The sequence below is a fragment of the Drosophila suzukii genome, chromosome X (assembly GCF_043229965.1).
Source record: "Drosophila suzukii chromosome X, CBGP_Dsuzu_IsoJpt1.0, whole genome shotgun sequence".
NCBI classification, from domain to species: domain Eukaryota; kingdom Metazoa; phylum Arthropoda; class Insecta; order Diptera; family Drosophilidae; genus Drosophila; species Drosophila suzukii.
Window position 1 is genome coordinate 3,111,385 of NC_092084.1, and position 26,596 is coordinate 3,137,980.

The window sequence follows — 26,596 nt, forward strand, 5'->3', positions numbered from 1 at the left end:
GATTTATGTGTACCTTGGCAAAGCGAAGCTTCTTGTGCTTACTTTTATATTGGTTTTATTTCTTATGATACGGAGCTATTTAAAGGTGTATCGTTACTTATAAAAAATGAGTATTTTGTGATGGTTCCAAATGTTTTCATGTAGTGTTATAGCTCAATTTGTTTTTATATTCTATAATATTGATCTTATTTTTTGCTATGCTCATGTTTTAGGTATTACTACTGGGATACTTATCAATAATGAGAAAAATGTGATGGTTCCAAAGGTTTTGATAATATTGGTCTTAGTTTTGGTATGCTCATATGTTTTATGTATTTCTACTGGAACCTTTTGTATACGGGGTACCTTGTGATCTGGCAAAACTGGTCTATATTTCGCTAGCTTATTTTTGTTGCGCTTTGTTTGGTTTCGGGGGCGGCAATTATCCATGGGCTGTGTCTGTGTTTCGGTGTGTGTGTGGGTTGCCCACTGGAATTACCAACGCCGGAGGCAAGGAGAATGCAAATGGAAATCAATAATGGAAAGGCCCCGGCCATATCTACTGGCTATAGACCATATAGCCTATAGCCCACAGCCCACTGCCTCTGTTTTTGCTGTGTTTCCTTGGCTCGAATTCTGCTCTTTGCATAACCAGACATAACAAACACATGCATTATTAATTTCGCCTTTTTTTCCACTTGCAGTTTTCTTTGCCTGGAAATCTGATATAGCCGGGGATCGGAATTGGAATCGAAATCGGAATTGAAATCAGATATACGGATTGAGAATCGCTGGAGAAGGGAGGAGAATCACACGAGGCAAGTGACTGTAATTGCAGCAATAATCGTTCAATGACTGCAGTCGCGGCAGTTTTTCCCGCTGCTGTTGCTGCCGCTGGCCACGCCCCCCTTGCCTCCGCCTCCATCGCCGCCCCTGAGAAAGCCAAAGTGCACAGTTAACAACGCCCCAGATCGACGGAGACGGGAAGATATCGTTGTGGTCCTGGTCAAGGTAAGGTCATGAAAAAACATGTTGGCAACTCGAAAACACTCAAAAACAAATAAGAAATCTATATATGGGGTGTCCTAGAAATCTACTCCAACCAATTTTCCCCAACAGAAACCGTTCCAAAATCAAGCAGACAATTTAAAACCAACCGCAGGAAATTTAATCCGAAACACATACAAAGTTCCATAGATTCTGTAACATCGATGGATTTTTCTGTTCCCAAAACCGTCGGAAATTTCTGTGACACCCCCCAAAAAAGAATCTAAACACCTGCCTAATCTAAATCCGAATCTGGTTTCTATTTTACGCTGTTAAAGGCCTTATGATACACGTTTTATTTTTAACTGACTGGATTTATTTCTAAATGTGTCATGTCATCCTTTAGTATATTTGTTTAATCGTATGTTTATTCAACATATAAACCAAAAATACAGAGATATTATTTTTTTAAAAATAATTTCAGTGTGACCATTCATTTATTTAAAAAGTCATGCCAACCTAGAAAAAAGGGTTCCATAGCCTAACAATATTTTATTAATTATCTTAAATCATATTTAGGTTGCCATGACTTTTTTAAATGAATACAGTTATTTAGTCAAAAATCGGTCAAGTGTCATAAGGTCTTAATCAGCAGAAAAAAATTATCCAAAAGAATACAAGTTGTTTTTTTTTATTGTGACCAAAAATGGACATGTGAAATTCTGGCCGATCCCTAACCCTTGCTTATGTACATTCGTGTTAAAGAGACTGTTTTACTGTGAACTCAAGACTTATAGACAAATTCCTAATTATAGAAAGAGGACCACTTTGAGGACAGACAACCGCGCAGGAGCTAGCAGTCTATAACTTTCGTATATAGAGGCCGGGGAGACCAGATCAGGAGATCGGGAAATCAACGTGTCACGATGGTGAAGACGTTTCAGGCCTACCTACCGTCCACGAATCGGACCTACTCATGTGTTCACTGCCGCGCCCACCTCGCCTCCCACGACGAGCTCATCTCGAAGTCGTTCCAGGGCAGCCAGGGGCCGGCCTATCTGTTCAACTCGGTGGTGAACGTGGCCTGCGGCCAGACGGAGGAGCGGGTGCTCCTCACTGGCCTCCATGCGGTGGCGGACATCTACTGCGAGTGCTGCAAGACGCCGCTGGGCTGGAAGTACGAGCACGCCTACGAGTCCAGCCAGAAGTACAAGGAGGGCAAGTTCATCATCGAGCTGGCCCACATGATCAAGGAGAACGGCTGGGACTGAAGGGCTGTCGGCGACTGATGGGCTAATGTAGAAATATCCGGAGCACACCCGTAACAGGATCAGGAAAACAGGAACAGCAGCATCAGCAGCAGCAGCGGCGACGGCGACGGCAGCGGGAAAAGCAGCGAGTTCACCACACAAATCAAAATACACCTGCGGCAAATGGCAGACATAGAGTGTTTACAAAATGGCTAAAGTCTGGAAAAAATGTGAAACAAAAGAAAAGGAAAGGAAAGCCGAAAAGCGGGATCGAGTTTTAGGGTACCACAATATATATATGCTATTATATAGTGCATAACTCGTCGTATCTTATAGAACAAAACACAACAAACCAATCAATCAGACAAACAGATACACCACACACACACATACGATCGATACACCCATTATGTAGAAAGCTTGATTGGGCTTGGGAAGGATCTCTGCGCTGGCCGCCATCTAGGATTTCCACACTTTCATTTCGATTACCATTACCATATACAACACCACTTTGTTTTCCTTTCACCCTTTGCGTTGCAAGTTGATTCAATTATGTGTACTTTCTGTGCAGAGTTTGCCTTAATTCGATGATTTCAAAAATGTAAAACTGGTGAAAGCCACACGCAAAACAGAACTTGCACTGCCAATAAACAAGAGAAATGTTTAGCAACCAATAAAAGAATAATAAACAGAAACAGCAGCAGGAACCATTTGAAACACATACGAAATCAAAAACCTGGAAAACAAACTGATACAACTCACTCACACACAGACACACATTTTCAACGTAGAGGTTATATTTAATAAAATAATTAAAAATAATTATTTAATGCAATTTAGCTTGAAACAAACAAAAACACACACGAAAAACAGCGATATAAACTTAAACAACATTTTTGTCGATGTGAAAGCGAAAAGAACAACAAAAAAACAAAGGCGGCATGGTGCGCATCCCCGCCGCCAGGTGGCGTCCAGGTGCTGTGTCCTTTGGATGCCACTTGGTTCTCGGGAATGAGGCACCGATGCACGGGGGAAAAAGGGGGTGGGAAATGAAAGAAATTATATAAAATACAAGCATATGAAATGCCTAACTTTAGAAAGAATATGAAGATCTATATATATATATGTAAATGTATATTTATGTATTTGAGAGAAATGCGTATTTATGTCGCAAAATATCGTACATTAATCAAATCGAAGGAAAGCTGAAGAAAAGCTAGGAAATGCATATATATATATATGAAACGATGGAAAAAGAAAAGAAGCGGGCATATTTTTAAAGCAAGACGGAATAAGAAATATGTATATGCAAAAAATAACTGCCAAGAACTATTCAAGTTAAATGATGTTCTCTAAGTAGTTATATAAATGTATCTGAGGAATATATTTTGTGGTAGCATTAACATAAACTAAAAATAAAAAGAATGATAATGATAATGAGAAACAAGAAAACGGAATACAACAGAGTTCAATAAAAAAAAGCAAAACGAAGAAATCAAATCCTTTTCGAAAAGCGAGTAACATTGAAATTGCTGAATACTTATTTGTCCTTAGTTTCATCCTCTTAAGCAATTGGCCGTACTTAAAACTCGATCTATATATATATATATATATATACACACACATATATCTTATCTTTCCAACTTAAAACCTAGTTTTGTCGAAGCTTTGAGCTTTGTTCGACCATTTAGGCATTGACTACTGTACTCCATGCATGTGATGCACCATGAACGAAACACAAATTTTGAAAAGCGGAATTCAAACAAGAAACAAAAGAAATCAACTGATGTTAGTATTTACATACATACATGCCACTATACATACTTGCATACATACATACTAAAACGAGACCACCTTTACATTAAAACAACAAAGAACAAACATTAAAACACATCAAAGTACAGTCAGCGACATAAAGCCGCATGCAGCCGATAAAGATGTATTAAAATCTCAATTCAAGATTGCAATAAAGCGCATTTTTAGCTCAACTAACCTGTGTTTTTGATGGTTGGGATGCATTTATATTAAGAAAACTAGATTGTTAATTTTTACATTTTTTTAATGTTCCCATCACAAGAAGGTGTTACAATAAGTTTGTGCATTTATCAGTGGAATGTTTTACATTGATTTGTTATTTTATGAGTGTAGTGTAAGGTTTTATGATCAATTCCGTGTTGACAGTGTTGGAAAACGATTCAATTTCAATTTCTGCATTATCCTATTTAAATGGTTTACGATAACTAAGGAAATGTGTTACTTGCCAATTGTGCGTCGTGCATTTTGTCATGCAAACAGAGTTGTAGAGCGGCATGTGTACTTTTCTTTGTTTTTTGGTTTGATAAGTTTAGGCGCATTGTGTATAGTGTTTGGCAAACAATCAGTGAAAAGGCGTGTGCGAACCTTTGTTTTTGTGTATAGTGTTTGGCAAACAATCAGTAAAAAGGCGTGTGCGAACCTTTGTTTTTAGCGTTTGGCGAACTATCAATGTACTTCCATTTTCGTGTAGGACTAGTGTGAGTTATAGCTATGATTTGGCAATATGGAACGATTGATTGGCAATCGATTATATTCGTTTGATTTCTGTACATAACTAAAGGCGACCAATTGTGTGCGTGTGTGTAGAGTGCTTACTTCCACTTGTTCTCGTGGTAGCACCACTTGGATGAAATTCCAGTTATGGGGTTCATCTGCAGTTGGATGATGCGGCGCAGTTGCGCCGACTGGTGCTCATCGTCAAACGTCTCTGGCAGCTCCCCGTACAGTTTGGCCTTCATGGCGATCGATATGCCCATTCCAATGGCCACCAGCCACAGGGCGACGCCCAGGCAGATCTTCCACTCCGGCGAAAAGTGCTGGAACTCTGCGTAGGTTTGGCAGAAGCTGTGGCGATACAGCAGCTTCTTGTCATCCAGCGACAGCTTCTTCCAGTCGCCCAGCTCCTTTTCACGCACGGCACACAGCTCCGGGGTAACTTCGCGATATCGAATCGCCGGAAATGGACAATCTGGGCTGTCGAAGTACAGGGGTCGTCCGTTGATCCCGTAGCCGACCACCTCGCGATCCCCAATCAAAAGACGAACACCGTCACCGCCGCTGGCAAAGCGACGCCCCATCATCGCCATCCTCGTCGGCGTCGTCAACTGGCTTAGATTCCGAGGAATCAAGCGCAGTGCCGACATTTTGACGGCACTGTACCTGAAACGACACGCGCGCGATTCGATTTTTGATTGAACTTATATTTTTTTCACTTTTTTCTTACTCACTTTTTTCACTTTTTAATTTGGATTTTTTTTGTAAAACTTGTGCTAGAAATACGACCAGTTCGTTGCCTGTGTCGAAGGCAAATGAAATTTATTCAGCCTGCAGGTATAATAACAACTTTTGAGCCAAAAAAAAAATGACAGCTAAGAGGCACAGCCATCTAGATGTGTAACTTTTCCAGATATCAGGATAGCCTACTGTGTCTATTTTTTAGCGCAATTAGGCTATATTTTTAGAATGTTATCCAAGACTGAACTGTTACAAGATTCTTGCTGCAATTGAGGGTATAAAAATGCCCCACTAATCCTTTACTCCGTTTTCTTTTGGTCCCACTCGGAAGGGAAAAAACTGACATGTGAGGGACAGGACAGCCTAGACGGGAGGAACCCTTCTCCGTGCTAGACCTCCTTTTTTTTCCCCCACCCATTCTGACGTGGGTCAATTTAATTTGAAGAGATTGTAAAGTTGAAATGGCTGTATCTGTCACACGCCCAACCAAACTCGAAAGGCGGATAAAATGGGGAGACCCATTGTCTTGTCCTTTTTTTAGGGATCTGAATTCAATTCACCCACACAAACATCACTGGAGGTGTTGAATGGGAAAGCCCTTTTTTTTTTGGTATTCCTCCTTTGAGGTTGAGCCGAGGGTCTTGTGTTTGATATTTTTCGTGAACCTGTCAGCAGTTTCATTATTTTCCATTTTTCGAATGAGTGGGCGAAAGTATGAAATTCTGATGTCTTGATTGCAGGACCCAAAGTGAAATTGAAATTGAATATTAAACCGGAATGGGTTCATCAGTTGACGTCTCGGAGTAATTACATAGAGTTTCCATGGGAACAAAAATAGTAATGAATTTTTAATTTATGAACTATTTTAGCTAGGAAATATTGAAATTAAGTACTTCAATAAGAAAATTAGGTACTTGTGTACTTCTTAAATAGGCTTTAAAAACTAAATTTTCTATAAAATGAAAAGAACTGCATAAAATTTAAAGTGAAATTGTAATAGTGGAATCCCTACAGAAATTAGGGAACTAGAAGAGTATAGCTAATATTGTCCAAGCTAAGAGCAACTACCGCTTAAACACTTCATTTAGCCAACAGCTAGCTCATCTGTTAAATGTATAATCCTTTGAGAAAGTTAATTCTTTGTTTACTCTCTTAAAGCCGCATCATAATTTTAACAGAGTAACAATGGAAATGTGGCTCACAGTCATTACTGCTGATTTACATGACCCCGTGGGTAATGGGGGTACCAAAAAAAGGAAAGCAGGGAGAAAGCCAAGCTGCAGACCGGAGTTGGCTTCCAAGAACTTTTTCGGCCAGACAACAACTAATGAATGATGCAACAACAAGGAATCGCACTGGCCAAGTCCGAAAAAGTAGACTCCCACAGGGGAAAAGGGGGCTTGGGAAAACTGCAGGAAAATGCAGAAGTGGTGTAGGGAGGGGTAGAGGAAGGGGGAGGGGGCTTTCAAAACTCAGAGAGAAAAACATTTCCTGGTCTCGTTTGCTTCGTTTGGCGTGTCCCCTTTTTGGGTTTGTAAGCATTTAATTAATATTGAAAGCGACACATAAAGGGCTTAAATGCCCAGATCCCTCACAGATGCACATGGCTGCCACGGAGGCCCAGACCCAGATACACACTCAATCCGTGGAGTGGAGTGCAGCACAGCAGGCATCCAGCATCCAGCATCCAGCATCCAGCATACGGCATCCAGTATCCAACAGCAGGCCAATCATTTTTTTCAGCACCATGTCAACGCAACACACATGAACCGGCTGACTGACTAACAGAGTGAATGGTTAGCTAGAAGGAATAGCAGAGCGGGCTATGCAGTGGAAGAAATTGGGTACTCATATAGAAAATTTCACATTAAATATTGGTATTTTGAAATCAACCTTAAATGTGTCTAAAAGTACTAGGAATTTATTTATTTTTCACTTCTTACTTTTAGTTAAATTTGTAAGAGCTCTTTATTGGTTTATTTTAGAAGAAAGAAAGGGAATTTCATTTTATTTATCCTTACTTTTGTAAAGCCCAGGTTTTTTTTGAAATCACTCCCAGAAGTTTTTAAAAGTATGCTGTTATATATTTCAACTCTGTTTTTATTTTTCACTGCATAATTTTAGACAAATTATTAAGTGCTATATAGGTCTTATCTAACTTTCAAGGCCGAAAAATTCTTGTTATTATAATAATAACTTCTTAATTAATATTTTGTAATTAGTTTTCTGTGTACTGATTTGTTTAATTTATTCTTTTAAAATTTTAGATAATCTAGATGTATTTCTGATACTTAGGATACGTTCGCATATAAATAAAACAATGCATAGTCATATGATTTATTCCGATTTCTTGCAGTGTTTATCGGGAAAGTAAGTCGAAGAGTGGGGCAGGTCGAAATGCAAGTCAGAAGTTAGCTGGGACCTTGTCCTGTCATCACTTCAGAAGTCTAATGGGCGCGTCAGTGTTCGCCGAGCGTTCAGTTTTGGTGCAGTTAGTTGACAGCGAGTGTCTCCCCCGGGGTCCCCCGACCCCCAGATACCCACATCCCCCCTTTCAGGTTGCCATGGGTGGCAGTCAGTCGCTTCTGTCATATGCACTGTCCCTATCATTCAACGGGCTCTCCAGCCCACAACACACAACACACACTGAGCACACACACACACTCGCTGAATGGAGACAGCCCACAGTGGCTCAATCATCGTTGATATGCCCGAAAAACCCCCCTTTTTGAAGGGGCTTACACCACCCCCGGCCACTTGTGATGCGCTTTTTGGCCCCACCGACTTTGTGAACTGACTCTGGCCCATTTGTTTCCGCCGGCACTTCTCGCATTCCTCAGCGATTCGTGGCTTGGCGGTCGAAAATCGACGGGGCGAGAGCTCTGAATTGGGTTTTAAGGGGGAAACGCCACTTGGATCCGTCCAACAGCTTACTGAACTGGAGCATATTTCACTCCAAACGGGCCTCGCTGTCGCAAATGGAAAAGCGCAATTGTTTAATTGTTTAAAAGGCTTCTGCGGAGTGCCAGCACTTTAATTTTGATACTTTTTTGTTCTTTAAATACTAGCCTAAGAAGGGTTTCTATTACTTGATACCCTTAGCTGAAATTAGCTTAATTACTTGGGAAATGTGTTATGCCTTAAAAGTTACTAGGACATTTGTTCTTTGGCATTTATTAATTATACTTGTGGATTCACTAACTATTGTTGCATACCTACGGACACATTTTAAATTGATTTCAAACTTGGTGATAGTGGAGAAAGGTTTCCGTTACCTAATACGCTTTTTTGGGCGCCAATCTTACATCTTATTCTCTTAAATTAGCTTACATTCTTAAAAAATATTTATAGACTTAAAAATCATTTGAAAATTTTGAAATCCCCTTTACAGTTGTCTAAAAGTATGATGTGTCATTACGATATCAGATCGAAGAGTGCATTTTCGCCGCTTAGGATGCTCCCAGAAATTCTTGTCGCCCTTTGCGGACATTTACGCAAGTACATATGTATGTAAGTGAGTGTGTGAAAAAGCGCATTGCGACGTTGGCTGGCAATATGCCCGAAAATGCCAGCCCCCTCGAAAGCCCCGTAACCACCACCCAAATCGGAATACCCATTCCGAGTGTCATAAAGTGACAAATCCATCAACGGCTCGGAAGTGAAATGATGCGAGGCGTGAGCAATTTGTCTCGTCTGAAACGAAACGGAACGGAACCGGAATGAAACGAAACGGGAATGGAAGCGAGGGGAGGGGGTGAATTCCAGGGCAATTCAATTGCAAACATTGGGGAGGGGATTCCCCTGAGGATAAGAACATTACCATGCATCGTAAAGATTCTTTATATGCCCGGGTGCTAAAAACTAAATTAAAGAGGAATACCATTTGAGGTCTGTGACATCGAAACTTCCTATGGTACGCTCTTAAAACTAAATTAGGAACAAAACTGGGCAGGAAAATTGGGAAAGGAACACTAAACAGTAAGGAGCAAAAAGAAGTACCCTATTATTTTACTCACTTTTATCATCTAAGCCATTAAAAATCAAAAAGCTTTTATACCTAAATAAAAAGGCTTAGAATCACTGGAGATTTGTAGACATACCTTTAATATATTTTCAATAAAATATATTCCACTTGATCTCAAACACAAAATTATTATTTCTCTTTCGGATTTTACATGTATACGTTTATATATATGTTTTATTGCGCGTTTTTCGCCGTCACAATAATTTCCATTTCCGATATGGATCTTTTCCCAATATTGTTTTTTTCGGGCATTTTGAATTCGAAATGCTGAACGCAAATATTGGACGAGTGATGGATATGCCCACCTCGGCGCCCCCTTCACACCCAATTCGAAACTAAATAAATATTTTTGTTATGTTTGAATTTTATTTGCCTGACTGCTGCAACTGAAAGCCAATATAAATGTGCATGGATATATGCCCCTAGATATATAGGTTTTTTTTGCCAACTAAATTGAGCGTAAACTTCCGTGCCTTACGGCGCATTATTGGCAATGCCGAATATAGTATATATGGATTTTTAATGGGAGTGACGGGCAAAACAATCACCTAAATTGTTCACAGTTCATTTTCAACGCTTCAATCTGGTTGCCGATTTAAGACACTTCGCATAAAGATGGTCTGCTCTTTTATCTAGCTTTTATCCTTTATCAAAGAAAGCCCTATTTTTATACCCTTGCAGAGGGTATTATGATTTAAGTCAGAAGTTTGCAACGCAGTGAAGGAGACGTTTCCGACCCCATAAAGTATATATATTCTCGATCAGCATCACTAGACGGGTCGATCTAGCCAGACTAGTCTCTAAGTTTTAAAGCTATCAGGCTGAAACTTTCCCAAAAGTCTTATTTCTTTTGCAGGTATATAAGTCTGTACCGGCCGGATCGAACCACTATATCTTATAGCTCCCATAGGAATAATGGAAAAAAAATTAAGAAAAATTAAATTAAACTTTTTATTTTCAGATTAAACTAAAGAGATGCAAAGGAAACCAGGTAAGTAAACCAAAGAATATATATACTTTATGGATCAATCATTTAAAATTATTTAGTTTTAAAATAAGGGCCTGTGGAAATTTATTTTTCTCAGTGACCTCATGAGATTGGTTGTAGTCATGTTCGGCCATAAGCCGTTTATGCCCCTGATTTATTATGGGCCAACAAATCACCAGCATGTTGGCTCAAAGCCCACCCTACTCCACCTCCACTCAACGAATCTCGGCTGGGTGCATTTTTAATGCTTTTCGTGGAAAGGTGGGAAAGCACTGATATTTGCATTGTGCCCGGGGGTCCTGGTTTTCCGAGAAAGACATCGAATTCAAGTTCAATTCGGCGGCGAACACTTGAAGTTGAGCCCCGAAGCACGCACACCAAAAAAAAGGAAAAAGATGGTTGTCGTAGGGGCTGGGTTCAGGGGTCAGAGGTTGGGGTGGCAACCAGGTGCCACTGAGACCACCGCAAAAGTGATGATGACAGGGGCAAATGGAACTTTCGTGTATTATTATTACTTGCCTTGTTCTCTTTTTTTCGGCTCCTTTGCTTTAATGGAAAGCATGGAGGTGTTCCCATAATTCTCAGGGGATTACCTCGAAACCCTTCCCACCGAAACGCACTTTCTCACATTTCTTTGGGAAGGAATGATGTTTTCGAGAAATCAATTGCTTGACTTAAGATGCAAATGGGCCGTAAAAATTGAGATTTAATTGGATTTACAAAATTATATAGAAAGCAAACGGGTAATACTATTATAATATGCTTACAAATTATACATTTTATTTTATTTTTATTTTAAAAAGGACTCCGAAAATTTTCCCTTATGACGATACTCAATATGATCACAATATATTTTCTGGTGATTTCGTCCTGGTCTTATCATCGTTCTCATCCTGGGAACTACTTGACACCCGGAGGATGATGATTGCATGGGCAGGAGAAAGTGGGAAAATGTGAAGAAAGTGGAGAAAGCAGTGATGCGAAAAGTGTTGAAAATGAAATCGTGTACGCATCGAGAGCATAAAACGTGCATAAAAATCTGTCATTTACATTGGTAAAGGCGTGAAAAATTGGCAAAGTTACCCCCTTTTCTCCAACCCCTCCCCACTCCCCCCGCCGATTTTCAGCACTTTTCTCCACCTTTCTCTTTCGCTCTTTGTGTTGGCTCCCCCGGCGAAAAGTTGGAAAAGCGCTGACGAGAACTCGGTTTGCCTTTGGCTGTCCCAGCATCGCTTTTCTCTACTTACACCCCTCTGATTTTCCCCATTTCCCCCCTGCCCTCGTTTCGGCTTCAACTCTTTTTTCGCTTTGAATTCGCTTTATGAGAAATTTATAATATCCCCCAACTCGAAGTCGAACGGAACTTGTTCGTTAACCAGAGTAAAATCAGGAGCGGAAAAAAAGCTGAGAGGTCAGGGAAAATGCCAACCAGTTAACGTTAACTTAATGGGTTTAACATATCTCAAATTTCTAAAGAGGCTTTAATGTTAAATTTATCCATTTTAAATCCTTTTTTGCATTTTTCATTTACATATTTTCAAATATATTACATTTAAATGTATTACTTATTTAGAAGTGAATTTATTCTATTTTAATTGTTGTCAAAAATATTTTAACTTTAATTTGTTTTTCAAAGTGTAGAGTTTAAAATGGTACCAATTTTAAATCTCTGTAAATTTCCGTACTGATTTCTGCTCACAGTTTTACTTGCCACTTCACTCGATGGCTAGTAGATTTTAGCAGAAGAGCTTTCAATTTTTTCTCCACTCTGATGCATTAACAAATTAGCCATCCCTTTAGGGGATTAGATAGTCGATCTCCCCAGTGGGTTGAAAAGCAGCAGGCCAACTGTAGATCAAGTTTGGCCATAGATTTAAGTTGATTAATTAGCAACCGGATTGCGGATATTAAAATGGATTAACTGCAAACCCCACTCGGAACAGCTTTTCAGCGAGTAGAAACATTTTAATTAAAATGCCTTCGCAGCGTAATTAAAAATGTAAGCGTGGCAAAATGTTGTGGTTTCGGATTAGTATATGGTTGCAAGTGGGCGGGTGAGGTAAGCTCTTCAAAGTGAACATTAATAATGATTATGTGTCATAAAAATAGGTCTAATTTTGAGGTCCCCAAAAAAAGATATGAGATTTGACAAATCAACAAAGCATCGCTTAAAGTACCCGACATTAATTCCAAAAAAAAATAAAATAAACCTGCCGGCTGTGAAGCAATTACATTTAATTATCAAAGCGCTATGCAAATTTCGTCTGGCTCTTAAATAACAAAAATACAAAGCTCGCGGGGGCGGTTATCGCCAGAAAGACGCCCTGAAATTGAAAAGAAATCAAATGCGGTGGAGTCAGTCTTGCTGGTTTTACAAAGGCCCCTTCCTCCTGAAAAAACTGCCCCGAAAGTCTTGTTTGAGGTCGTTCATACAGCGTGAAAGTCTGTTGCCTTTTTAGGTTTTTTCGTCACTTTTTTGTTGGCGAATCTGCCGAGAGGACCACATGGACACCACTGGCGGAGAATTGAAACCGCAGCAGGGAAAAAAGGGCCGGGGAAATAGTAACAGATGTCCTCGAACGAACACTGTTGACAATGACGGGAATTTAATTTTGAATATGGAAAACGGAAGTGTTGCGGTTCATTAACTTGGTGCAGCTTTAATAATATGAGTCATTTTAAATATTTAAATTCATTTAAAATTCTTACGATATTTTTAGGGGAAAAAAGGAAGAAAAACAGAAAGCAATGTTGAGTTAAATATTATAAATTCTTTAAAATATTAAAACTCAGTCCGAATTAAAAAAGATAATTTATAAAAAAATACCCTCTGCAAGGATATAAAAAGATATCAGACAAGTTCTAGGCAATCCAAAAATACAGTTAGAAAATATTTATAATATTTATAATATACTTCTAAATTATTTTATAATATAGGGACTTCAATTTTTATTATGGTTTCCAAAAAAAAACTCTAAGACACGTTTTAATTTAATGAACATACAAGATAGCTAACTTTATTCTTAAATTTACCCATTTAAAACGATACCTTCCTATACACTTGGGTAAAATGTTTGCTTCACTGCGAGAATTTTCATCTGAAGACCATTTTTCTCTGGTGAAATTCCCAGTTCTAGTTATGTTTCTATCTTTACCGCACTGCCGGACTGCTCATTTTCCTTTTTCCTCGCCATATCTCTTGCGAGGGCTTCGGGCGGGGCCACATGGCGTATGCTTAATTTTGTTGCCACTTTGACAACTTGACTGTTTGCCTGCAGGCTATGTGGGTGTGTGGTGTGCTTGTGTGGGTGCCTGCGTGAGGGTGTGTGGGTGAGCTGACCAAAGGAGTCCCTTCGAGTCCTGAAAAAGATGAGTTCAGGTAAGCCGGGCTGAGCTGAAATAAGGTGTTGTCTGCCAGCAATTAAAAGGACTTTATCACAAGTACATTAAAATATACCTGGGAACTAGAGAAATCCGGTGGAAAAGCGGGCAAAGGGCGAGGGGCAAAGGGACCAACCAACAAACAACCTAATTAACTTGTCAAAAATGCAGACTCTGCTCACCGGCTCAAAAGAAAAGGCAAAGGAAAACAGGACCAACAAAAAAGAAAAAGGAAAACAAACAAAGGCAATGGCAGTTATCCCCAGTTTTTGCCTACGTGCCCGGCTTACGGTTCTATTAAAATTTCAATTAAATATTTTCCTTTTCCTCGCCACCCGTACACCCAAAATACCCCAAATACCGGCAACGCAGTACTTATGTGCTTTAATTATTGTTTTTATAATTATTATAATTATGATTGCGAGACAGCGAACCCACGAACCTCCGGGGGTTTTAGGCGACAGCAACAAAGGAGCCTGGGAAACTTGCGGCGGAAATTGGGGGAAAAGTGCGGAGCTCTGGATTTCACAGTAGAAGAAACTTTACGCGGCCATTTCGCACGCAAATGTTTAATTATTGAAAATGCCTGGCTGAGGAAACCCAAATGGGGAAATGCGGAAATGTGTGCGGAAAAGGGGGAAAGTCGGGGAATGCCAATGGTTGCTGAGACAACAAAAATCTGTTTACGTGATTTTCTCCATCTTTGTTTGTGTGTGACTTTGTCGCACATGGAAAATCCAGGCAAATAAAAATAGAGGAAGAAAAGTTAAGGAAAGCTGTGGAAAACTATGGCTGGGCCAAAACAACAAGAACACACAGAACAAAATAATAACCAATTTCGTTAAAACAACTAGGGCTCTATAATCTAGAATATATATACATGTTTTGAAGCCGGAAAGAGAAATATATTTTTTTATAGCATACATTTGGACTCCTTTTATAAGAATGTTAAAAATTTGTGATAAGTCGTTAAAGGTTTCGAATTTGCTCTAATACAGAATCCTTATATTTCTCTTCTCAAGTATATACATTCGGGCGTGCCACACAAATAAATAGGGTTTCAAAGTCACTTGGAATCGAATTTAAGGTGTCGAAAAGTATGCAACATTATATTTTAGGCTTCTGTTCCTCATTCACTGCATACATCTATACACCTAAATTGATATTTAAAAGTGATTTCCAAATTTGTGTGTCACTCACCATCACTTAAAATAGTTTGGCTATTGAAATTTCTTGCAGTGCACCGCAAACATACGCAGACAGACACAGAGTTGAACTAAAGCAGCGACAAAGACATGCAGACAGAAAAACCGGCGGACAGACGGGGCCACACACGTAGGTACAAGCAATCCTGCTGCACTTGTCACGACTAGGAAAATGTCCCAACCTCTGCCCCCGACCTCCTCCTCCTGATCCTGGTCCCTTCTTCGACGCTTTCAAAAGAGCGCCGCAAGCAGTTTGCCTTCAACTTGAGCCACCACCTTTACGAGTTGGATGCACTGGAAAAATATTCGCAGAAACAATTTCATTAAAGTAGCTTTCACTCCGTTTTGGATAGGTATTACCTAATATTTAAACATTAAATACTTCTATTGTTTTAAAAATTTAATTATCGGGGAAACAAATAAATAAAGAGAGGGTATAACCACTTAGAAAAGGTGCCTAAAAGTTTGCCGTATAACATGTAACGTAGTTTTTCGGTATTTCTTATTTTACCTATTCAAATATTTTTATTACCACCTTTTAAAGGTGTCTTAAAGTATGCTGTATAAAATATGATGAGAGAGTGCCATAAAGTTCCGAGGCTAACATTTTTATTTAATGGCGCCCAACAGAAATTCTTTAGAAAAATGGGTAATAGGACATTCAAAGTCTACATTTCCAAAATTATTAATTTCTTTTAAACTAGTTCTGTTTTTTCCCAGTGTGATGCTGTTGCTGCGCGACTTTGTTTGAGCCGGCGGTTTTGGCAGCTCGACTCCCCACGCTTCTGTTGCAATGTCTCCATTTGGCTGTCTGGTCTCCGGCTACGTGTCTATTCAAATTCTCGCCAAGATACCCTGTAACCAGCGGGGAAGTGGAAGTGCCTGCCTGTCTGCCACTCTGGCACTCTCCAGCACTCGATCGCTGCCGTATCCAACATTTGATTTAACTTTATTTCGGGCGGAAACTTGGGGAAACTGAAACTGCCTCGAAAGTCAAAAGAGAGATTCGCAAATTAAATTGGAATTATTTGGCAAATGTGCAGCAACGTAGGGGGATATAAAAATAAAGAAACAGAGCAAAAAACATACACAAATAAAGCGCAATGGAGTGCGGAGTACTACATTTTATGCAAATCAAGTGACAGATTTTCACCCCTGGCACGTGAGCGAGAAAATGGTGAAAAACAGGTGAAATAAAACGTTTTGGGTAATTGAAAAGCTGCAGTGACAAATGCATCACTACAGCAGCCATCTCCCTCTTATCGCTGTATACCCATCTCTCTCGTATCGCCCCATCCCCGTCTCTTTCTCGTCTGGGGCTTTATGCCTCAGTTTGCCGGTGATTTGTGCGTGGCCGTTATTCGATAAGCATTTAAGTAATTAAATGCACGCCCGTTGCGATTGATAAACGAGCTGCCTTCTCCCCACTCCACCGCCAGCCGTCTCGCCCCGATCGCCCGTATACGGTCTTTAGTGGGATATACGTGATATATCATTGCCCTGGGTATTTTTTCTGTATTTCCACTGGGTTTCATAAGGGAACCCATATCTGCACTTCTAAAATCCATAACTTGGGTAATTCGATACCGATTTTCAAGTGGGATACCTCTGTGAGTTTGTGGTTGAACTCGCTTATATTCTACATTAAAATCTCTGTTTTAAAAGAGGGTCATAATTTTAACCCATTTTCATGTTCGATTTTTCAGTATTTCCACTGGGTTTCATAATGGGAACCAAAAACTGCACTTCTACAATCCATAACTTTGGTAATCTGATACCGATTTTCAAGTGGGATACCTCTATGCGTTTGTGGTTGAATTATATAACACTCTACATCAAAATCTCTCTTTTAAACGAGGATCAAAATTTTAACCCATTTTCATGTTCGATTTTTCAGTATTTCCACTGGATTTCATAATGGGAACCAAAAACTGCACTTCTACAATCCACAACTTTGGTAATCTGATACCGATTTTCAAGTGGGATACCTCTATGCGTTTGTGGTTGAATTATCTAACACTCTACATCAAAATCTCTCTTTTAAACGAGGATCAAAATTTTAACCCATTTTTATGTTCGATTTTTTAGTATTTCCCCTGGGTTTAATAATGGGAACCCAAAACTGCACTTCTACAATCCATAACTTTTGTTATATGATGCCGATTTTCAAGTGGGATACCTCTATGAGTTTGTGGTTGAACTTCCTGATGTTCTACATTAAAACGTTCTTTTAAACGAGGGTCAAAACTTTAACCATTCTTTTCATGGCACACTTTCCGACATCTTTAATAGGTGATTTTAAAACGATGGTAAACTGCAATTTAAATAATATAGTATTTAAATGCCCTACGACCACTTGATAGTTCTCATCACACCTAATTAAATCCATCGGTGTTCCATAAGTATTTCCAAGTTCAAGTCAAAAAGGTTTAGAAGGGGGCTTTCCGCACACATGACCCCATGACATTTCCAGGGGAAAGCGCGTTAATTTCTGAATATTTAATTGCATTTAAACGGCTGCCAATGGAGGCCTGTGAGTTCCCATGCCAAGGACAAGAAGTGAGTCGATGATTATGCGTAAATAATAAATTGTTGCTTTATTGAATTTCATTCCATTAAAATGTTACCACATAATGAGATGTGTGTACATGTATGTGTTGGGTTGTTTTCCGTGTTGTGTCTTTCATTTTTTTTTAATACGCTGATACCTTTGAAGGTCTTCCCATTTCGACTGCCTGTTTTTTTATTTTAACTCAAATTCCAATTAAATTGTACAACAAACAAACAGCGAACATTTCGGCGAGCCCGGAAAATCGAAATCGGATCTCGTTTTCACTTCAACTTAAAGAGTTTACATTTTAAATTTTAAAGTTAGGCCACAAAGAAGCTTTTTTATCAATTCAAATCCAAAAAAAAAGAAGAAGAAATTTATTTTTATGAATCCAGTTTGAGAAATATTTTTGCCACTGCGCTTAGTTTTAATTGCCTGGCGCATTTGCCTTTTTTCCTCTTCACGTTTCGCTTTTGATATGTTAATTACACCGCATTGCATTCGCTCCCCTTCTTTTCCACTTCCGCTTTATCCGTCTTGCTTATGAAATTTTCATTTCCGCTCACATACTTTGTGTCAGTGTGCGTGTGTATAAACTCGTAATTCGGCTTTAGCTGTGGGAATGCATTTTTTGTTTTTGTTCTGCTTTCTTTTATTTTTCTACACAAAGTATTTTTCATTTCTTAAGTTTTCGACTTATTTTTGAGGGAATTTTCCAGAGTTTTTCATCCTCTCCGTTTTGCACTTTTATTGCCTTTTTTAATGTTGTCTGTATGAATTAACTTTGTGTGCAATATTCGCTTCAGACTGTCAAAACCTTAAAATTGTGGGAAATTTTGAAAATATTGTACAATTTTAAATAAAAGTTTTCTGCCTTTTAATTAAATAGTTTTTGAATTTTGAAATGTCTTTGGTTTTATGTTAGTAATTTTTTAATTCACCAGAAAGTGCCTATAAAAATATTCTTTAATTTTCCAAAATGTGTTACTCTGGTTTAACGAAATAAAAACTAAATAATAAACTTAAATTTCCCAGTATTCCATTTTTCTAACTTCCAGTCCGAAGCAAACATTTTAACATCTATAATTGTCTTTCTTTCGTCTTGATATGTTGTTTTTTTAAGCATTGTTTTCTGTTTGTTTGCTTTCTTTAACCACTAAAACTTATTCTTTGCTTTGTTCTGGCTAATTGAATAATTTTTAAGTTTTGTGCAACATTGTTCTCCGTCGTCTTCTGCTCAATTTCTTTTTCCTTAACTTTGTTTTCATTGTTTTTCGTTTAATTTTGAAACCTATTTCGATGGATTTTGCGTGCAAGGGCGACGAGGAAAGCTTTCATGTGTTTGTGCGTGGAGAATAGTGCTGCCATTTTTCCTTTATCCCAAAAGATTTTTCCTTTAATTTTGTCAAAAAAAAAAATACTAAAAAATAGCTTGGGGTTCAGCAAAAAATATAATAATTATAGGTAGGATAATAGAAAATATTATAATTAATTGTTTGTAAGCTTAAACATATTTTTTGTCTAATTTGCCTGGTAAACGTTTTTTTGCTGGCAGCACTATTGGAGAGGCTCTTTTTTCTAACAATTTCTTCTAATTTTCAGCTACTTTACACTGAGAAGCAATGCCTTCTAAAACTAAATGAAATCCAATCGAAACCAAGGCGCAAAATCAACATATTTTTTCGATTATCACTTTTTGATTCCTAACAGCTCTTTAGTGTGTCTGTGTGTTCTCGTATATATGTATGTGGTTGTGTGTGTGTCTACAGGTGTTTTTCGCTATTTATACACAAAAAAAATATTTTCGCTTAACTTTAGTTTTACATTTTTTTTTTCCTTTTTCTCTTTATTTTATTATTTACTTTTTCTAACGTTTATCGTTGAATGTTTTTTATATATTCACCACACAAAAAAATCGTTTTCGACAATTATCTCTATATCCTTAGATTCGCTTCCTTCGTCCCTTGAAGAACATAAAAGACCAAAAATAACACATCCGAAAGCGGCGACTATAATATAGTACTAGAATTATGTTTAGATTTTGAGTTGGTAACATGTCTGGAAAGGGGAGTGGGAATTTTACAAATATATCTGTTGAAAAGGGGGAAGATTCTGGCTGGCATCGGTTTGTTGTGGCTCGAAAATCGTCTGAAAGGTTTCATAAAAACATAAAAATACATTAAGGAAAAGTTTTTCTTCATACCTTTCACAATATCAGTCGAAAGTTGACAACTCAATTTTTAAAGAATCAAAAAATTTCAATAATTTTTTTTCCTTTAAGATGCATTAAAAAATACGTTGGATTATTATTGTTCCAGTATTCTATTGTCAATTTAATAGGCTTTATTTCCAAATTGACCATGTATATATTTGTAAGTGTAAAATGCTTAAAACACTTTTGTAATAGGATTCATTCTTAATTTTTTTGGAAAATATTTCAAACTAAGTTTGCAAAAAATTTCAAGAGCATTTCTGTTGATTTTATTTAAGAAGCTCTTTGACTTGGGTTTACATGGACTTTAGTTAGTTATTCGTTTTTTTTAAATATATATTCCCGATAAATCCCCTTGCCACCCGTTGCTACCAACTCATCGTTAATTTTCCTTTACCCTTCCTCTTCTGCTACTTCTCCATTTTCAGCTTTTCCAGCTTTTCCACTGCTGCACAAATTCGCGGCTTAAGGCATCGGAAAGTGATTCTGCTCAAAGTCTTTGTGTCGCTCCGCCAGCGATTTCTCCAGCCGTCGATCCGTGATGGCCACGAATGGCAGACGGGACTGCTTGCCTCTACTGCTGCCCAGCCCGGATGCACTTGCTCCGCCCAGGCCGATGCCATCGATCACGCGATGGTAGACAAAGGAGTTGAGGGGCGAGGGATCTCCCCGTCCGCCTCCGGGGGTTCCTCCTCCTGATCCACCAGATCCACCTCCGCCCCCTTCGGTGCCTCCCCCGCCGGCTGGCTTCTCCGTGGAATTACCCGTCTCCAAACGGGGCCAACTACTTTGACCCCTTCCAGCCACATTGGCCACAAACTGGGCACTCCGGCTGCGACTGCGCGGTGTGCCCAGAAAGCTGCCCGCGATGGCTGGATAGGATGGTAGCTTGTAGAGCGCTGGCTTCGGCGTGGTTGATGTGGATGCGGATGCGGATAAACCGCCCACCTTCCTGGCCATTTCGCGCTGCCAAAAGTCGAGGGTTTCGGGTGCAGGATCGCCGGAAGCCACCTCGCCAGAAGCCACAGGGGCATCTTCCTCGGGCAACTGATTGCTGGGTGGTGGCGATGTCGAGGTCGCTGGAACTGGATCTGGATCTGGATCCTTCTGGGCCGGGGTAACTTCCTCTTTTGGCGGGGCAGCCGTACTGAAACGACTCCTTTGCTGGGCAAACAAATCCTCGAAACGCTGATGCTGATGGTAGCGACGCCTCTTCTCCTTGAGGTACTCATCATCCAGCCGGACACTTTCGGTGCTGCCCAGGGAGTTCTGGCCGGGATTCATGGTGGGTGTGGGCAGGGTGCCCTCGAGAAGGTTGAGCAGCTGCTTGTTCCGCCGGTTGTACTTCTTGATGTAGGGCGGCAGGTTGGCCTCCTCGCCGCGCTCCTGCTGGGCCTCCTCCAGCTCGGCGGCACTCTCGTAGTCGTCCTCGTAGTCGGCATACAGTTCGGGATGCGATTCGCGGTAGTGCTCGTCGTAGACCTGGAACTGCACCCTGGCTAGATGGGGCCACTTGGCGTAGTACCGCTCGAGATGCTCCAGCTCGGTGATCTGATGGCCCAGCTGGGGTTTCGGCGGTGGCAATGGTGGAGTGGGTGGGGGTGGCGGTGGTGGTGGCGCTGCTGCCACTACTGATGGACTTCCCACCGCAGGAGCCCTCCTCTGATAGGGATTGCTGGGTCGAGGTCTCAAATGTGTGGACTTGTGGTGATGGTGATTGTGACTCTGGTGATGATGATGATGGTGGTGATGGTGGTGGTGCTGCTGATGCGGATGCTGCTGCTGGTGACCCAGGTGACCATCCCTGTGGTGGTGCTCCTTCAGCGGCGGGTCACTCTTGATGCCATTCCTCAGAACCGGACTGATGCGACGATACCAGTTGCCATTATCGTGGGCAATCAGGCGCTCCATTTCCGTGTGGTGCTTGAGATCCACATCCAACGGGGGCTGGTTGTCGTAGTAGTTGACCTGACCCTCGTAGAAGGGCTTGCCAGTGGCGGGCAAAGGTCGCTGGGGTCGCAATCCCAGGGCAAAGATCGGTGCCGAGTGCGTGGATCGTTCCCGCTCCTTCTGCAACTTCTGAAGGTGTCTGGCTGAGATGGTGGGTGCTGGGTTATTGACTTCCGCCGGCGGCTCTGTCGCTTCCATCTTCGGGTGCCTCTTCAGGTAGTCCTTGTACCGCTTCTTGTGGCTCTTGTGCCCCGTCCTCTGGCGACTCCTTCGCAGCGCCTTAAAGCGCTCAAAGGCCGACGAGGGGGCGGGCGTGGCTGTGACGCAAAAAAGAAGGAAAAAACGAGAATAAAAATCGTTGTTAGTCTCGGCACGCTTTTTAGGGCTCGGAAGTAATAGATTTCTATTAGGCCAACGGACAACAAGAGCTTCTCTTGTCCAATGCCCTAGGAAAATACCAAGAGGGTAGTATGAATTTCACCAAGTTTGGCAAACAGAAAAATATCAAAAAGGTGGCCCAAAAATGTCTTTCGTTTGCCAATAGCTTGTTTATTCGGGTTCTGATTACAAAGATTTTCATACCTCTAAATGTTTGCAGATTTTTTTTTAAATGTGCATTATGATGTATTATTGGTCAAATTTTAGTTCGGTTTTATTTTAAAAAGGTAGCCGCAAATGCCGCTATTTCACTCATAACTTGTCTAAAGGTTCGTGGCTTAACTATCGAATTATGTAAAAAAAATCCTATATTTATAAATATATTAAGTAAGTAAGTAAAAAAAATCCTATATTTATAAATATATTATTCTAGGGTATGTGGGGCGATTCTTGCTAATCTTGGCCTTCTTTCTCGTTTGACCCAGCTCAATGTTGGTCCTGAAATCCTTACAAACCACACAAAATCCCTAGGACCACCGCTCCACAACCTCTAAACCCCTCTTCCCCTCGAGAAACCACACACAAATTCATTTCAACTTGATTTGTGCCAGCGAGGGAGGCGTCAGAACTCCCAAGAAATAACCAACGAATTTATGGAGAACTCTCGAATCGACCCGGGCATTTCCTTCTTCTAGTCAAGGCACGTCTGCCATCGCCGCCCCCGCAGAACTTCATTTCTTGGCCAATCCTCTGGACAGATTTTGTTGCTTCCGTTTCGGAATATATATATATATATATTTGCTATTTTGTGAGCTTTATTGTTTAATGCCAGGAAATGGCAGAGGGGAGAGGTGTGAGCATATTCCCCAAAGAAAGCTAAACTTTTTTCGTTTGATTTCTTGCCTTGGAAAAAAATTGAAAGAAAATTTGCATACACTTCACTTTGGCTAAACTAATTAGGGGAATATAGAATTTCAGATTTAACGCTCTTAAAGTACAATTTGCATTTGAGTTAAAGTCAGTTGCAGACTTTTCATTACCCCTTGCCAGATGTGTTTGTCAGAACACACATATATCCCTCTGTCTGAGGGGCTTCGGCTGTGGAGTGTAGAATGCTTTGGGGATTTCCTTTACATATTTTCAATTTACGGCAGGCACACATAGCGGTACACACATCCACATAGCTGACTTTGATGGGATCTCTAACTGGGGTCCGAAAACCGAAAACTGCCAAGCGAAACCGAACGAGCGAGTGGAATGTGCGCTACAGTGGGTCAAAAGCGGATGTTTCAGAGCAGTCCGAAATTCCTATTGACAAAGGCATTTTTCCCGGTTCGGCAATCAAAGGAAATTGAAATGAGGTACAGTACTTCAAATGCTCAACTCCAAAAATGAATAAAAAAAGTCCAAAATAAGTTGATTTTCCTTTAAAAAAAAATTCAAAATAAAATATAGTACAAATCTCTAGTGTTCTAAAAATCAAAAATGCAGGAAAAACAAAAGAATGCAATTTTTCAGGAATGAACCCACATAATCTCGGACTTAAAATATTTTGTAGAATACTTTTCAACACCTTTGTAAATACTTTCGAATCCCATGTAATTTCTGTGGACCTATGGTATACAACCTTCTATTGACTTGGAAAAACTTAACGTTTTTTTATAGTTTTAAATACATTTTTTTATTTTTTTAAATCACTTTTTTTTTGTAATAAGTAATTTTAAAACGCACCTGCATTCTGTGGCACCTGTAATATAAAACCTTATCTCGTCTTAAAAAAGAAACCTAATTAAGTGGTTTTAAAATTTGTATTAGTGACTCGTAAGTTAAAAACATTTATTTATAAGCTCCTAAGAATACCAAAATTTTCTAAGCCCACTATACTGTGCCTTTCAACTTAGCATTCAGTTTGTATTTATTTTATTTTGCTTGTTTCACAGTTCTATATGCCAACGACTTACCCTCATGATATCGCTGCAATGCAGATTCCGAATCAGATTCCAGTTTGCCGTCCTCCAGTTGCTCCTGGTCCTGTTCCTCCTCCAGCTTTTCACCGGATTTCTCCCAGGGATTTTCCGGCTTGGACTTTTCCGCCGGCGGCTGCTGTTCGGCATAGTCGTCGTCCACGTAACGTGTTGCGTGTTGCTGCGGTGCAACAACATGTTGCAGCTGCTGCTGTTGCTTCTTCTCAGTGGCATTCAATTTGCCAGCATAGTAGCTGGCCAAGTAATTCTCCTCGGATTTTTCCGGATCGAAAGTGACCAACTTTCTGGGATTGCTGCTGGTGTCATAGTAGTGCAACTCGCCCACATCCTGCTGCTCCTCCTCCTCATCCTCATCATTGTCATCCTCTTCTTGGACCGCCGATGCCCGAATCCTTCCGATATCATAGCTGCCATAGTATCTGGTTTCCGGCTGGGATGGACCAAGGAAATTTCTCTTCAGTTTGCGGCCAATTGTTGGCAATGTTCTTGGTGTTGCTGTTGTCGGAGTGGTTGATGTTGATGGTGTTGTTGTGGTGGTGGTGCTGCTACTAGTGGTTTCTGTTGTGGCCAAAGTGGTGGGGATTGGGACCTTGGTGGTTGCTGATGTGGCTACTGGGTATTTTTTGGCCAATTCATCATTGTCAATGGCCGACTTAATGTCCTCGTCGTCGCCTTCTTCGTCGTCGTCGTTTTCGTTCTCGTTTTCGTTTTCGTTGGGCAATGCTTCATCATTATCCAAATTGTCCTCGATATCACCAATGGCCTCATCCACCTGTCTGGACTTTTCCTGCTCCTTCTTCGGGAACTTGTCCGTCGATTCGACCGATGGCTTATTAAATTTTCGTTCATTTAATATTTCAATAGCATCAAACAGCTGTGACGGCGGGTATTCCCCTAGTAAATCACCATCATCGCCCCGCTTCCTCTCCTTTTCCTGTTGACTTTGTTGCTGTTCGTGCATGTTCTTTAATTTTTTATGCGCAAAACTTTGCCTGCCAAAGTTCGCGTTGTCGTCCTCCTCGCCGGAAGTGAATTTGGATTTTGCGCCGCCACCGAGAACAAGCGTTTCCATCTTTTCCGATTTTCCAGAAGCAGCAGTTTCCTTCGGTAGCCTTCGGTTCTCTTTATTGTTTTTCAATTTGTAGTTGTAGTGACTTATATTGTTCTTCTTCTCCTTGGAACGCTTCTGGTTTTTGTTATTTTGGTATTTCTTAGCGTCCAGGTAAACACTGAAATTCCTTGAAGTGGGCCTTTGAGATTCAAGTACCTGCAAGTAGTCGCAATGCACAGAGCGGAAAACCGGGTTAATGTTGTATGTGAAAAAAAATTAGCTTAGTAACAATCATTGTCTGATTATCTGAATGGTATGATATACAATATTTGTTGTATCCTTTTTTTTTATAGACATCCCATTTCAACACATTTATAAGTAGCTACCATACTTTTCTGACTAAAGATAATTATTTCTGATGGTTCAAAAAATTGGGGTAACCATAAAACCCATATTAAATCACTTAAAACCCAAAGCTTAACGTTGCAGTGCACAAATAAAGAATAGGTACTTAAAAAAATGGAAAACCAAAAACGAAATAAACTCAAAGAAACCTTTTCCTTGGGAACTCTCTTAAGAATTTTTGGGTGGAATTTTTTTGGGCGGAAAAAGCGAGGTGTGGGTGCACATGTGCACGTAGACAATAAAATGAAAGTTTCATTTCGAGCCCTCAGCTGCTTTCCACACTCAACTCAAGTGTCTGCAAATCGTTGATTAAATGGGGGAATTGCAATTCCGAGAAATTGTCAATGCAATGGTTGTAAGATCTAGTAAGTGCATTCTAAAGTGCTAAGCGGTGTTTTCGAATTCTTACAATGCCACGTTTCTGGTTTTACAGGTTTTGCTGTCAGTCTTCATTCATATTGAAAATTTTTCAAATTTTTAACAAAATTGGTCATAGTTTCTGTTATTATTTTACTTGTGTATTTTTATATTTAATTTAGTCCTCACACCTTACGTGACCTTAAGCTTTTAAGGTATTGACCAGGGCCTCCTTTTGTTCCTATGCAGCTTTTATGGCAATTATTTTTCTGGCTAAATTTTGGTTTCAAAAATGCTTTCAAGTGCTTGGCTCTTGCTCTTCTCGACTTTGGTCCCATTTTTTGCTCAAGTGAATTTCAATGCAGGGATTGACTATTGGGCTAAGCTGTGGGGGCCATCATCCCTCACCTTCTTCGGCTGAAAAAGTAATTTGACTTGGCCGCTCGCATTGTGCGACATTTCAAAGGACACCCCTTAAAGCCATGCCCCCACCCACCGGTCCTCTATCACCCCACTTGGTTCAATAGAACTGACCTCATTCGGAATGGACTTGACTGTAGGCTCGGGGCTCTCTAAAAAGCATCTGCGTGTACTTATGTTTGTCTGTGTACACAAAAAAAATG

The 26,596-nt window shown here is 40.1% G+C and overlaps 3 protein-coding genes across 9 annotated transcripts in view; 1 reads left to right on the forward strand and 2 right to left on the reverse strand.

Annotated features, from left to right (window-relative positions):
- Ypel (Yippee-like) overlaps positions 1-26,596 on the forward strand; it is a 67,719-nt gene that overhangs the window by 4,578 nt on the left and 36,545 nt on the right. For 2 of the 7 annotated variants that reach the window (XM_017081576.4, XM_017081577.4), the window contains exons 2-3: positions 684-990; positions 1,782-4,204. In XM_017081576.4, the coding sequence (XP_016937065.1) occupies positions 1,893-2,237 (345 nt within the window). In that variant the 5' untranslated portion in view covers positions 684-990; positions 1,782-1,892 and the 3' untranslated portion in view covers positions 2,238-4,204. Of the gene's footprint in view, positions 1-683; positions 991-1,591; positions 1,715-1,781; positions 4,205-8,877; positions 8,893-10,471; positions 10,502-15,118; positions 15,134-15,804; positions 15,820-26,596 lie in introns of those variants that run through there. The other 5 variants (XR_011604732.1, XR_011604731.1, XR_011604730.1 and 2 more) reach the window with 5 other exon arrangements.
- Positions 4,255-5,551, reverse strand: COX4L (Cytochrome c oxidase subunit 4-like). The gene is made up of 2 exons (XM_017081575.4): positions 5,480-5,551; positions 4,255-5,411 (listed from the first exon to the last, which is right to left on the reverse strand). Exon 2 carries the CDS (start codon positions 5,393-5,395, stop codon positions 4,844-4,846), a length of 552 nt encoding a protein of 183 aa, XP_016937064.3. The 5' UTR covers positions 5,396-5,411; positions 5,480-5,551; the 3' UTR covers positions 4,255-4,843.
- Positions 17,656-26,596, reverse strand: part of LOC108015230 (LIM domain-containing protein A) — a 43,653-nt gene continuing 34,712 nt past the window's right edge. Inside the window, exons 3-4 of the mRNA XM_070997247.1 lie at positions 24,103-25,427; positions 17,656-22,269 (exon numbers count right to left, since the gene is read on the reverse strand). Of these exons, the coding sequence (XP_070853348.1) occupies positions 20,313-22,269; positions 24,103-25,427 (3,282 nt within the window). The 3' untranslated portion in view covers positions 17,656-20,312. The remainder of the gene's footprint in view (positions 22,270-24,102; positions 25,428-26,596) is intronic.

What these genes read in the sequence shown, in the direction of transcription:
- COX4L (XM_017081575.4), bottom strand. Translation starts at nt 5,395, where the DNA reads ATGTCGGCACTGCGCTTGATTCCTCGGAATCTAAGCCAGTTGACGACG.